This window comes from Pygoscelis adeliae, unplaced genomic scaffold (assembly GCF_000699105.1).
Source record: "Pygoscelis adeliae isolate BGI_AS28 unplaced genomic scaffold, ASM69910v1 Scaffold57, whole genome shotgun sequence".
NCBI lineage: Eukaryota > Metazoa > Chordata > Aves > Sphenisciformes > Spheniscidae > Pygoscelis > Pygoscelis adeliae.
The window spans coordinates 1,054,742-1,066,714 of NW_008825615.1; the positions used below are offsets into that span (position 1 = coordinate 1,054,742).

The 11,973-nt window shown below is 40.1% G+C and overlaps 1 protein-coding gene across 1 annotated transcript in view; it reads right to left on the reverse strand.

Moving 5' to 3' along the window:
* LOC103924563 (chromosome unknown open reading frame, human C6orf165) overlaps nucleotides 1-11,852 on the reverse strand; it is a 16,314-nt gene extending 4,462 nt beyond the window's left edge. Inside the window, exons 1-10 of the mRNA XM_009333097.1 lie at nucleotides 11,745-11,852; nucleotides 9,978-10,061; nucleotides 9,557-9,647; nucleotides 8,301-8,489; nucleotides 7,876-8,034; nucleotides 6,752-6,960; nucleotides 5,812-5,931; nucleotides 3,095-3,293; nucleotides 2,254-2,391; nucleotides 25-218 (exon numbers count right to left, since the gene is read on the reverse strand). Coding sequence (XP_009331372.1) covers nucleotides 25-218; nucleotides 2,254-2,391; nucleotides 3,095-3,293; nucleotides 5,812-5,931; nucleotides 6,752-6,960; nucleotides 7,876-8,034; nucleotides 8,301-8,489; nucleotides 9,557-9,647; nucleotides 9,978-10,061; nucleotides 11,745-11,852 — 1,491 coding nt within the window. The remainder of the gene's footprint in view (nucleotides 1-24; nucleotides 219-2,253; nucleotides 2,392-3,094; nucleotides 3,294-5,811; nucleotides 5,932-6,751; nucleotides 6,961-7,875; nucleotides 8,035-8,300; nucleotides 8,490-9,556; nucleotides 9,648-9,977; nucleotides 10,062-11,744) is intronic.
* Nucleotides 11,853-11,973: the final 121 nt, after the last annotated feature.

Sequence of the window (11,973 nt, forward strand, 5' to 3'; positions counted from 1 at the left end):
AGCAGGAGGCTGGGCAATGTGTACCTGCGCGTATGGAGCAAGGTATTCAAACTGATGATGAAGCTCGAGCAGTTGAATTAGCTCTGCATGTTCTTTTGCTTTTTCTACATTCAGTTGAATGAACTTATCTGGGTCTTGAGCAAAGATGTATGCAGCTTCTTTGGAACTGAAAACATAACATCTCTCCTTGTGCTTCAAAATTCCAATAGCAGGATTTCCTAAAAAAACCCCAAACAAACCCCACAAAATAAAACCCTGAACAGTACGATGTCCAATACAGAAGACATTTGTAAGCAAGATTCTGTGTTTCCCTCCTTTTTTTCTGAAATCAGAATAAATCCCTGAAAGTAAGCTTTTTAAATATAGAAAAGTCTACTTCATTAAGTCAGTACAACTGCTTTTGATCAGTTCACACCCAGCAGGCCTTAGTGCATGTCTGTCAGAAAAACAACAGATAAAACAGCTATAGCAAAGGCGTAAGAAAACATTGCCCATACCCACAAATGTTTCCCCTGTGATCTCCAGCAAATATTTGACTGCAGGTCAGCAGTCCATTTACACCAAGGGGCATAACACTGATTAACTGAAGAAGCAGATGAAGCGGCTGACAAGCTGGACAATAAATTAGCAGAGAAAATGTCAATAAAGGCCAAACAACATATATAGGAAAACACAAATTGAGCTCAAGGACAGTGGCAGGCTCTGCTTCAGCTGTCATTGCCCAGGAAAGACCTAGAATCATCATAGATAGTGCCTTGAAAATACTAAATGGCACTACTCAGTGGCAATCAACAAAGCAAAAAGAACGTCAGGAATTATTAGGATGCAAACGGGGCGGGGGGGGGGGGGGGGGGAGGGTGGTAAAAAACATTGTAACAACCTATACGCTACATTTGTAATGCTACATTTTGTTCCAACACAACAGTGTAAGAAAAAGTAACATGAAAGGAGTTGGAAGTGATCAGAGGCTTGGAACACCTTTCACAGAAGGAGGGGTTAAAGAAAGAGGCCTCTCCAGCATTAAAAAGAAGCAACTGAAGAGAAATAATATGATACGGGGTTATAAAACCATGAATTGCGTGCAATATAAAATTACTATTTGCTAATTTTCCTAATAGAAAGACTATCAGGTCTGTGATGAAATTATCAAGCCAGAGCTTAAAACCATCTCAAAAAGAGGTACCTTTTCATAGTATATATAATTATAATTGTGGGATTCTTTGATAATAAGAATATCCCGTGGCAAACTCTAAGCGGATTCAAAAAGCAATTAGATAAATGAAAAACCTATATCAAGGATTATTCAACAGAAAGGTACAGGCACAACATTTAGCTGAGGAAATCCCATAACCGCTGACTGCTAGAACAGGGAAGGATATAATTAAGGAAGGATCGTTCCTACTTGATTTCTCGTAATCGTCAAGTGTTCATGACTGACCACATCCAGAAATTGGATACAGGGCTAGAGAGACTTTCAGTCCAACCCAGGACAGCTGTTCTCATATGCAATACTACATAAGTGTAAGTAATTTACATTGCCGTTAAAATACCTGTTTTTTAATACTGCCAAGAAATGGCAGTATTTTCCTCCCAGCCTCCTGTAGGTTTAAAAAAGTTCTGTATGGATAGGTTCAATAAAGTATAGGGAGGCAGAAAACATGAACTGATGGGGTAGCTGACATAAGGCTTGCTTTCAAGACAAATGACCCTAGAAGATACAAAAACCCCACAAACCTATGATTAGTTGACTTAATCGAGTGCATTTTTGCATTCTTTTCAGAAAAGATTTTTGGTACTTCATATCCACTGTTTAAAAATATATATGATGTAGGCATGAATGGGTCTTTTTGCAACAGACAGATACACAAAATAGAAGGAATGACCGTTTTCCCATGCCTGTATTAAAACACATTAACAACAATAAACAAACCTGCATTCAGCTGCAGTGTAGGTTACGCAGATGCACATATAGAAGGAGGAAACATTTATCCATCCCATTTTGTTTCTGCCTCTGCTTGCTCATGCCTACTTTCTCTTGAAGCCCTCCTACCTCCTATTTAGGGCAGTTTATTTGTGTGTTTTTAAAAGGAAAATACTTTAACAGGGGAAATAAGTTATCTGGGGTGAAAATCACAAACACGAAAATACAGTACTCCAGCTTTGACATAAGAGGAGGCATTCAGAACGTCTTTACATTTTCACTAGTACTTGTGTACGTATAAAGTATGGAAAAGACCTAACTACAAAGCATACCTGGGAGGGTGAGGCCCTTCACACCAATTGCATGTGCACAGAAACCGTGGTACTGGATTAGCAACTGGTCAAAATTATCAGTAGTCTCTGGAAAAAGCCATTCTTGGTTCTTGAAGTCAGAAACGTTCACTCTGGTTCCTAAGAAAAGGTTTAACAAAGGAAGGATTTCAGTAACAAAACATCAGATGTTTAAAATATAGTAATGTTACAGGATGACCGGATTACTGCGGTCTTCACAGGATGACCTGCAGTGCCGAGATCCCAAAAGCCAAACTTTAGCCCTGCCTTAAGAGAGATCCTACTGAAAAATCAGTCCTGCAGGAGCCTTCTTTAGTAGCATTAGTTTTCTCGGGAAACGGGGGGTGACAACAGGAAGGTAATATCTTATTCTTCTATTTTGTTTTCACCCACTCACGCATTACAAATCCCCTGGAGTACAACTTGGTTACTAGGGATACCATCTTACAAACAAATACTTCTGGTAACCAAAGCCCCATTAAATTAGCTTTTTTATTCCCCCCGCCATTTCAGAAGTTCTGAAAGGTATAAAAAGACATAAACAAACTTAAGAAATGTCAAAAAAAAGTAGAAATATTATTCTCTGATCATTCTGCCATTTTTATAAGGTATGTTTGTATCTAGTAGCTATATTTTTATTTTATATATAAAAGCCCAAACTACATTACATGAAAAATAAATCCACGTACTACAAGACTCATTTTAATTTACTGTGCAAATTCTGATTATTAAAAGGTCAATGTGTAGCACCCTCTGTAAATAAAATTCAAACCACAAAATCTTGGAAAATGAAGGAAAACAAAAAAGTAATAACTCTCAGTACCCATGGTTTCTCTTATCCTTTCCTCATCACTTTTCACAGTCACTCCTTCCAGAAGAGACGTTAGCACTTCCTCAGGAAAAAGCTGTGATTGGATTTCCGAAAACTGTTGGAGATTGTTAGCGATATTTGTGAGGAAGCTTAGCAGTAGTATCTCATCCTGAAAGCCGGTCCAGAGGTTAGAAAGTGCAACAAAGAGAGGCTAGAAAGTAAAGAAAATGATCTGAAATCCAGATTTGTTTTATGTCTGCAACGTAACCCAAGTGCTGTGCATAACAATCCCTGCTATGAACAAAGCAGGGCTGATCGCCAAGGCCTTCAGCATCCAGAAATTCCAGGGGAACTCCTGGGCACTGTAAGAGGAGCTCCCATCACGTATGCCCAAAGCACATACGTCCAGCATGTACGCCCATCGGCCAGAATGGGACTTTTCTACATTTTACTCCAAAGCCTTTCCCAAATACGTTACTCTGAGAGTATGCTTGGAATTGGGCGCTTCACTGACGATACAGTTTTATAACTGAAAATCAGGTGTGCAGGAATAAGAAGGACCAGAAGAAATGCACCTGGTTAACTATCAAATGAAGTAAAACCACACCTATATGTACAAACTCTCAGACTTCGTTATTTTGTCTGCCCTGCTTCCAGAGTGACTTAGTACCACAGCCCCCGAGCCATCACGTGTGTCAAATGAATGGTGTGCAAGCCTCTTCAGAGTGGTACGGGGTTCAGGACAAAACTGGAAGCTGCCATTCCCAGCAGCGATGCTGACATGCAGTGGTACACACATATAGAAGCAGCCTACGAGCTTTGAGTATAAATCCTGATTTCAGTGGCAGTGCCATAAAATGTGCCCTGTTACATGAGCGTTTACGGGAAGAGAGTCAACAAATCTGAAATGCACGCTAACAACATTACATTTTATGCATGTTAACAACATCAGTAGAAAAACAGCCAACAGAGTCAGCTCTGGAATTCATCTGCATCGCTAATGCTGTGGAAATGTTATGGTTACAAAAATGGAAGAAACTAAAGGAAGGGCAGCAAGATCAAAATCATCCTTACTAGAATAAACAAAGAATATTAATGAAATCTACTGTGTTTCCTAAAGCAAATGTGTACTACAAATATAGGCCTTATCCTACAGTTTTTAAAAGGCAGAATGCCCTGCTTCTCTGCATTTGTAGAGGATCCAGCTTCTCAGCAACTAGCTGAAGACAAGAAGAACTACTTAAATGGTTTGTTAATAGAGAAATCTCTACCTGCAAAAGACTTGAAATCAAAAGACATTACATATTCTGCCTTCAGCAGAGAAGAAAAAACAACTAACCAACCCGAAAAGAGAAGAAAATCTAGGAGGGAAGCAGACAACAGCAGACAGCCTCTAGGGAAAAGGGTAACGTATATCAGTCACTTAAGCCCCACGAAGATACAGAAGAAGAGAAAAAACTGCTTTGAGCAGCTGGATGAGAGGGGAAAATGTTCTCCAGATGAGAACATCTGGCTTATAAAATCACAAGCACACACAAACTGAAGCGTCTGTTTAACCGTACCTCAGTTAAAGCGCCATTCCCATGAGTTTCCAGCTCAGATGCCCTTACGGGAAGTGTAAAAAATACTCTGAGTAGGTGGTGGTGGCATGATCTTCCTTCCTCCCTCCCCCACAGTAGACTTTATTTTGCTTCGTAATTATTTGTTTAGAAGGATGAAATATAACCTAACATATGTGTGAACGGCACGCTAGTTCAACAGCTAGCGACAAGGAATTAAAATGATAGACATATCACACAAAATAATGAGCTCTTCCATGAAAAGCAAATTAAATGAAGCTGGTTTCTGACATATTTCTCTCCCGTTTCCTTTACGCCATGCCATCAGAATAATCCCGGGTTTTCACAGGGTCATCGAGCACCCTCCTGCACAATACCTGCGGTTCACATCACTCATTCCCCCTTCCTCCAACACCTCCCTCCCACGTCACGTCCCGTAGCTCCCAACTAAGGGTGAAACAGTACAGAACATTGATCGTGCAGAGGTACGTGGCTGCTCACTGGCCAGACAGCACGCAAACCAGCAGGTAAGTGAGGCATTCCCACTTCAGACTTGATCTCAGGAGGGCTCTAACTGTGTCTCTCTAGTTGCTTGTTTTTCACAAAACTTGCAGAAAATGACGTATTTTGAGATCTCCGGACTCTGACAAATTTGACTGAAACTGGCCAACAGGCTCAGAAGCTATTAGGAAGGGCAAAGAGGCAAAAGAGGCACAGAAGCCTGATTTCTTTCAAAAAATGATATCAAGGAGTCATAGTGTAATTACAGGAATTGCTATCTGAAAGGACTTTAAGAGAATCACACTCTGATGTGCTGTTATCTGTCATCATTGTGTTCTTACTATTTCTGCAAGGAACAGGAGAATATTTACACAAACCAGGAAAATATTACTGTAAATCTACAAATACTGACAGATGACTCAAGACACTTACAGTAAAATACCATTTAATTCTTTCTCCCCCTCTTTGTACCTTGCTTTTTTTTTACCTTGAGATCAAGTCTTTTAGTTTAGCTGCCTCTTCAAAAATCATAGATGCTGTTATAATAGAAAATAACGTAGCCTTTTTCTTAACACAAACTGTGCAAAAATACACTGGTAAAGTATTTTGTAATACTTCAGTAATTTTTTATAATTAAGAAGAAATAGGTTTTCCATTCAAAATACTTACAAAAACTTCTTTGGTATCTATGGAAACCTTATTCTGCACTGTGTTTTTCAACTGCTCCATTGTTGCTGCAAACCGCACATTCATCTTTTCAACTTCTTGAGCACTTGTAATTGCATCAGACTGGAAAGAGAACTTACTTCAGGTAGGAACTATGACAGTCAAAAAATCAAGTATTTAGTAATAAGTATTTACTTGGATCTCTTCATTCAACTATTTTCAGACAACTGTTTTAAGGAACGAAATGCACCCTGACTTTCTACAAAATATATTTTTCCTTAAGTGTTCAGGTATAAAACCAGGTGCTTCTCTCAAACATATACGAGTAATTTTTATAGAAAACCTCTACATTTTTATAATGAAGAGAACTGAAAAAAAATTTGAGAGAAGTATTTTTCCAAGCTTTATGATATACAGGACAAACTAATAAAACCCTGCAGTTTCTCAAAAGACAAATGAAAAGGTCTTCATAAACAAAACAAGTTTCAAGAACTTAAATTGTATTCTTCAAAGACTTCTGATGACTCCTTATCTGTTGGGGATGTCTGCAGACTGAAATTGAGGTGATTTATGGACTGAACAAGGAGATTTTTTTCTCTCATGCCTTTTGGGGCAGAGTGACTATCAATATGCAAACAAGAAAAAAGTCCTTTGTTAATGAAATTAAACCAAAAAAGGAAACCTCCAGAAGTTAAATGGAAGCACAGTCACACTGCAGCAAACAATTAATTCATTTTGTGTTTTATCTGACAGTAGCCAAACCCAGCAAGTTAGGTACAAAGTTCAGCATGACAGATGATGCAGGTTCTCATATATTGAGATCAATCTTATTTCATTTATTTCTGAATCATTTTTCTTACATTTCTGTCCTGTACAAATAGGTAACTTGAATCCATTCCATCTGCAATAAAAACCCGCAGGATGTAACACGATGGTATCTCACCAGAAGGATGCAAAGGAAGGCCTCATACTGTCTCACATTGAACAGCGCTTCTTTTAATTTAAAAGAACTAAGCTGTGTGTATCTGTGTTGGTCTTCCTGCATGGATTCCAGCAGAGCTGTGTACCGGTGGGCTAGCGTATGGCAAGTATTAAGACCTTCATCGACTGTCCGTGTAGCTGACGGAATGGCTTCATTCAGAATGGCTGGCACTGTTTATATAGAATATGAGATACATATAAAAAGAATTATTTAAATCATTAGCAAAAGATTGCATGTGAGCAGTATTTGAGCAAAGTAGACTTCCAATAAAATTTCTAACTTTTGTCCTTATATTCATGCATTTCCAAATGCTTGCATATGAGATTCAGCCACTGTATCTTACTAGCCAAGTGGTTCCAAATAGTCAGAATTACAGGTGTGGAAATACCGCAGTCAAGGACTGTGTGAAAACTTGCTTTATAGTAGATGCAGTTCCGTTGATACTACTGACATGGGCTTCCTGAGAGACTTCAGGCAATCCGCACAATTTTCAATTCTCTGTTTCCTCTAAAACTGGGCTGCAGACCTTTCTTACAAAGAAGTCTCCACACTGAGCTACAATACTACATGCATATTCACAAAAACATTTCCACTGACGAGGATTCAAAATGCAAAAGATGTTTGAGAACATGTTAAGAATCTGAAGAGGTTACTCTATCAGAATACAGATAATGCCCCAGGAACTTTTATCACTTCTCATTACACATATGCAACAGAAAAATGTAAATGGATTGACAGTGTCCTTTCAAGATTTTAATTAAGTGCTTTTAAAGGCAAACATTACATATTTAATTCACTTAATGGCGAGAGATCGGGGAAAAGTTATCATGAGGTAAATTAGTGCATGAAGTTAATACATATAATCCTTCCACATCAACCACATAGGGCCCCCTCTTAACTAAAAAGTAGTAGCCTACATGGAAACCTATAATTAAATACCAAATATGTACTTTTCCTTCAGGTTTACAGACCCCGAGTCAAAGCTGTTTATCTAGAGAGATGGGATATTATTGGAGCCGCTCCAGTGAAGAAGGCCAGGGAGAATTAATTGGGAACACACAGCCCAAATGCAGTTGTCTACTTACGGTCATCAATGCTGCTTCCTCCTTTCCTGCATTCCTTGTTGTACAACCGAATTCCTGTGACTAGCATGGCAAGATTTTTCAGCTGTTGCTCTTTGTTCTTCTTACTGAGTGAGATGAAAGTAATCATCTCCGTCTGGGGGAATACACTCTGCAGGGCAGCTAGAAGCATTACAAAGGGCGAGAAAACCCTCAGTATGAGGGAACAGAAAAGAAAATCATTAAACAAGCAAAAATACCCTCTCCTGAACAACTGCAAAAAGTAGGAAAACCATGGCAAATTTGGACTTCAAGGCTGAGCAGTGACAGTTTGGGTAGCAAGCATTCACCACAGTTTACCACATCTGTATCTAAAGAGCAGCAAAGAGAAGGTGAAACTTTATTTTTCAATAAGGAAAGCCCAGTTTCACGGCTGGGAGTTTACTGACCTGTTACCTCCCTGACAACTTCGATATCTGTGGGGGATCCCAGGCCAGAGCTCAGCAGCATGTAGCTAACAATCTTTCGATACACGTTCTCCATTTCTTCTTGCACACGAGGATGACTATCTGTGATATCTCTGACCACAGGGGCCAGCCTTCCCTCCAGAAGACGGTGCTGCTCGCTGAGTAATTCGGCTACGAAAGAAGGATTGTTAGAAAGCGCTATCTAAATTATTTGGAATTTGGGTTATACAGAGGGTGCAATTCATTTCCACGGTCAGAGCACCAACTTAAGGTTTCTGAAGCACAGATATGTGGAAGAGATGTTCAAGGTACCACAGCATTACAATTAACAGCAGTGGAGTTAAACATTAACATAATTAGCACAATGAACATCAGTCAGTAGAGTCAAGAGAACTATTCAGCCCAAATTAAGCAGCAAGTCTCTGGCTCTCTGGACTCCCCTGGCCGTAGCAGGACCTAACACACACACACATCTTTCATACACACCTGAAGTGATGCGCCCAAATCTGAACACTACTCAGGATCTCAGGATCTTACTGGACTCATTGAGCTTACTGAGTCCAGAAGACTTTGGAGCAGCTTTCTAGTTTCACTAATTTTTGGTTTTAATCCACGCTAACAAGAAAACATTTTCATGACCTCCCCACACAGAAATGTGTGTTTTCTGTCTACTCTTGTTCTGTGTCTTCTGTGTCCCAGCCAGCCCTCACTGTCCCACTGAGATCTGAAGTTACAGTTACAGCAGAGATATTCTCCCCATCTCATTTTTCTTCCACATTCCCATTCTCAGACCGTCTGAAGTTACCACTGATGAGACCAAAACATACTTGGTTAAAACTGTAACTGATTGTTCAAGATTGCTCATCTCAATCAGGGATATTGATAAAACATCAAGTTCTCTTTCAGACACGAGTGCAGTTCTGGGTACTGGTTCTCTTTCAGATACACAGGTGCAGCGCAAGTTTTTCCGGCTGAAGCCAGCTAGCCACTGCCCCTGAAAGCGATCTAATACGTTACATTCAGTAAATCTCTCAGACAGGATGAGATGAGTGTACTCTCAAATCTAATGTACATTTTTTCCCTACTATATCCTTACTGACACACCATACTCCTATATGGTACATTTCTCCAGGGATTTTTATTTTGCTTTACTGCCAGCAGTCGTTCAACAGGAATCATTAAATCCTAAACTCAGAATCAACAACTTCTAGGAAAACATTTATTTATATTGAAATTACCTCGGTTGGCATAGTTCATATCAAAGTAAACTTGCATCTTAATTGTGCTCAGGGATGGGTTTGCTGTGTCAAGCAGCCTGGTAACACAGAGCTAGGAAGAGAGGCAGAGAAGTGAGTTCTTTCTCATCACAAGGGAAACGTCTGAACTGACAGTGACTATGCTACAGGTTTCGCAACAGCAGTAGAGCCCCCTCCCTACCGTTCCCTCGACACGCTAGGAACACTGTGAAGTGTAAGGCATTTACTAACATGAGGGAACACATAATCCAGTCCTTAGCTACAGAACCATGAGAATAAAGTGGCATTAAAAGTTCGAAAGTGTTCGTATCAAAATAAAATGGCATTTTAGTTACAGGAACAGATAGCAAACGATGCTAGAGTCTTAGCTAAGTACTAACTCTCAACATCACGTCAGAATTACCTGGATAAGATTTTGTGCGTCTGTTTTTGTAAGGATTTGATCCACATTAAAGTCATTTCTTGGATCTAAACCAACAGCTTTCACCTAGAGGTTGCCAAAAGAAAGCGATCAATTTATATCTCAACATACAGTCTTTGCAACTAACCTTTTATTTTCTGAAAAATCTCAGATGCAGTCAATATTTCTTTACTATTCTTTTTTTCCATTCACTCTTTGATAATGGAACAAAGTTACTTCATTTCACACATGTCAGTTTCAATCTCAGTTCTCAGACACAAGTGAAAAAAAAATCGATTGTGATGCGAACTTTGTAGAGAAACATTTAAATACAGCTCCTTTAGAAATTTCCTGGAAAAATATTTTTCTACGTAAAATCTTATAAAAATCCATCATGGTTGTTTATAGACTTCTCAGTTGGTGTTGCATCCATCAGTATAAATGTTTACCGTTTGGATAAAAAAATTCAGTGTTCTGCATACAGGGAAATATGTGCATGTTTGCAGCTGGTATGCATGCCGGGTATCTTGCCAGCCATATGCGAAAGTTTTCTACCCATGAAAATTTTCATGCTTCATTGATTAACACCGCTTTTGAGCCCAGTGTATTTTTTAAAGCCACGGTGTCACCTTTAGGGGGAAAAAAAAATGGCAGACTAACAGCACTGCTGTGAACCATTTGCATTCGTACACAAGCTTATCAAGAGCTGATTCTGTTCTTATACCATCAATAAAGAAAGAACCTAGCTCCATCTTTCTGCGGCTGCAGATTTGCAGATGCATTCAGACTATATATTCCGCAGCGTCTCCTAAGAGGAGATGCCAAAGTGTATGGTGGTTTTTTTGGATACTTATGGTTGTTTACCAAGGACAACACTGAGCTTGATTCAATTTCATTTTTAGTTGAAGTGGGATCCAGGCCCACTCCTTCAAATATTCAGCCCGTTTGTACTACCTGGCTCTGCCTAAACAGGGAAACAAACAAAAGAATCCATCACAATAGAGGGAAGAGGTAAACGTCAAAGAATAAATACAGCTGCTGCAATAAACGCTCACCTATGTGTCATGCTTTTTTGTTCATTTATGAAAGAGCGGGAAGAAATGTTATTAAAACTTGTGAACACTTCTCATTTTCACTTTAGAAAGAAAAAAACGGTTTATCTGCCTGCAGAAGAAAACTAAGGGAGAACTCTCATTCGGAGTTCAGAGAGTTCCCAGGACTCAGTACCTGCGGCCATTTCAGGGCCTTATACTCGCATAGCTAGCAATTCAGAGGAATTAAATACTTTTTCAGGTTTCTAGGACCCTACACAAGATCACCGAACGCCCCTTTAAAACTTCCCAATGCAGGCTGTCAGAAACCGAGCCCTTTTGAAGTTCAAGTCACCCCTGAAAGCCTCGGCTGCCGCCGCCCCGGCCTGGGCAGGCTGCTGTGGAGCCGCCGTTTGGAGTTGGTTGACTTTTGAGACCAGAGGGATGATTTATGTCCTCGCTTCACGCCATGCAGTCCCAGCAGTGTTGGTCAGCGACTTCGGGGGAACGAACTACTCATCGTATGTAAAATGAAGCCCCTACCTCATGAAAGCCTTAAAAGCGGTTTGAACTGCCAAGCTACGGGCACCCAGGATTTGAAACTTCCGATCTATACGCTATCAATACATATTTGTCTTAATATTTTACGGCTCACAACAGAATTTGAACGTGATTAGGAAAACACCTAGGTGAAATAATAATTAAAAAACCCCACCCTAAGCGTTTAATTTGCGCTTACCATGAACGCCACCAAGGTTTCAGACACAGTTTGTCCCCGGGCGGCGCATTCTTGTCCGGTTTCGCGAATAATTGCCTTGATGACGCTTTCGGTCAGGTCGCGAGACATACTGGACAAACACACACGTTAACGGGATTAACGTGTACTGAGGATTTCGGGTGCGTCCTTCAACGTTCCTCCTCAAGCGGCCGAGGGTCCCCCTCGCCCCCATACCGCCGGCCGGAGGCCG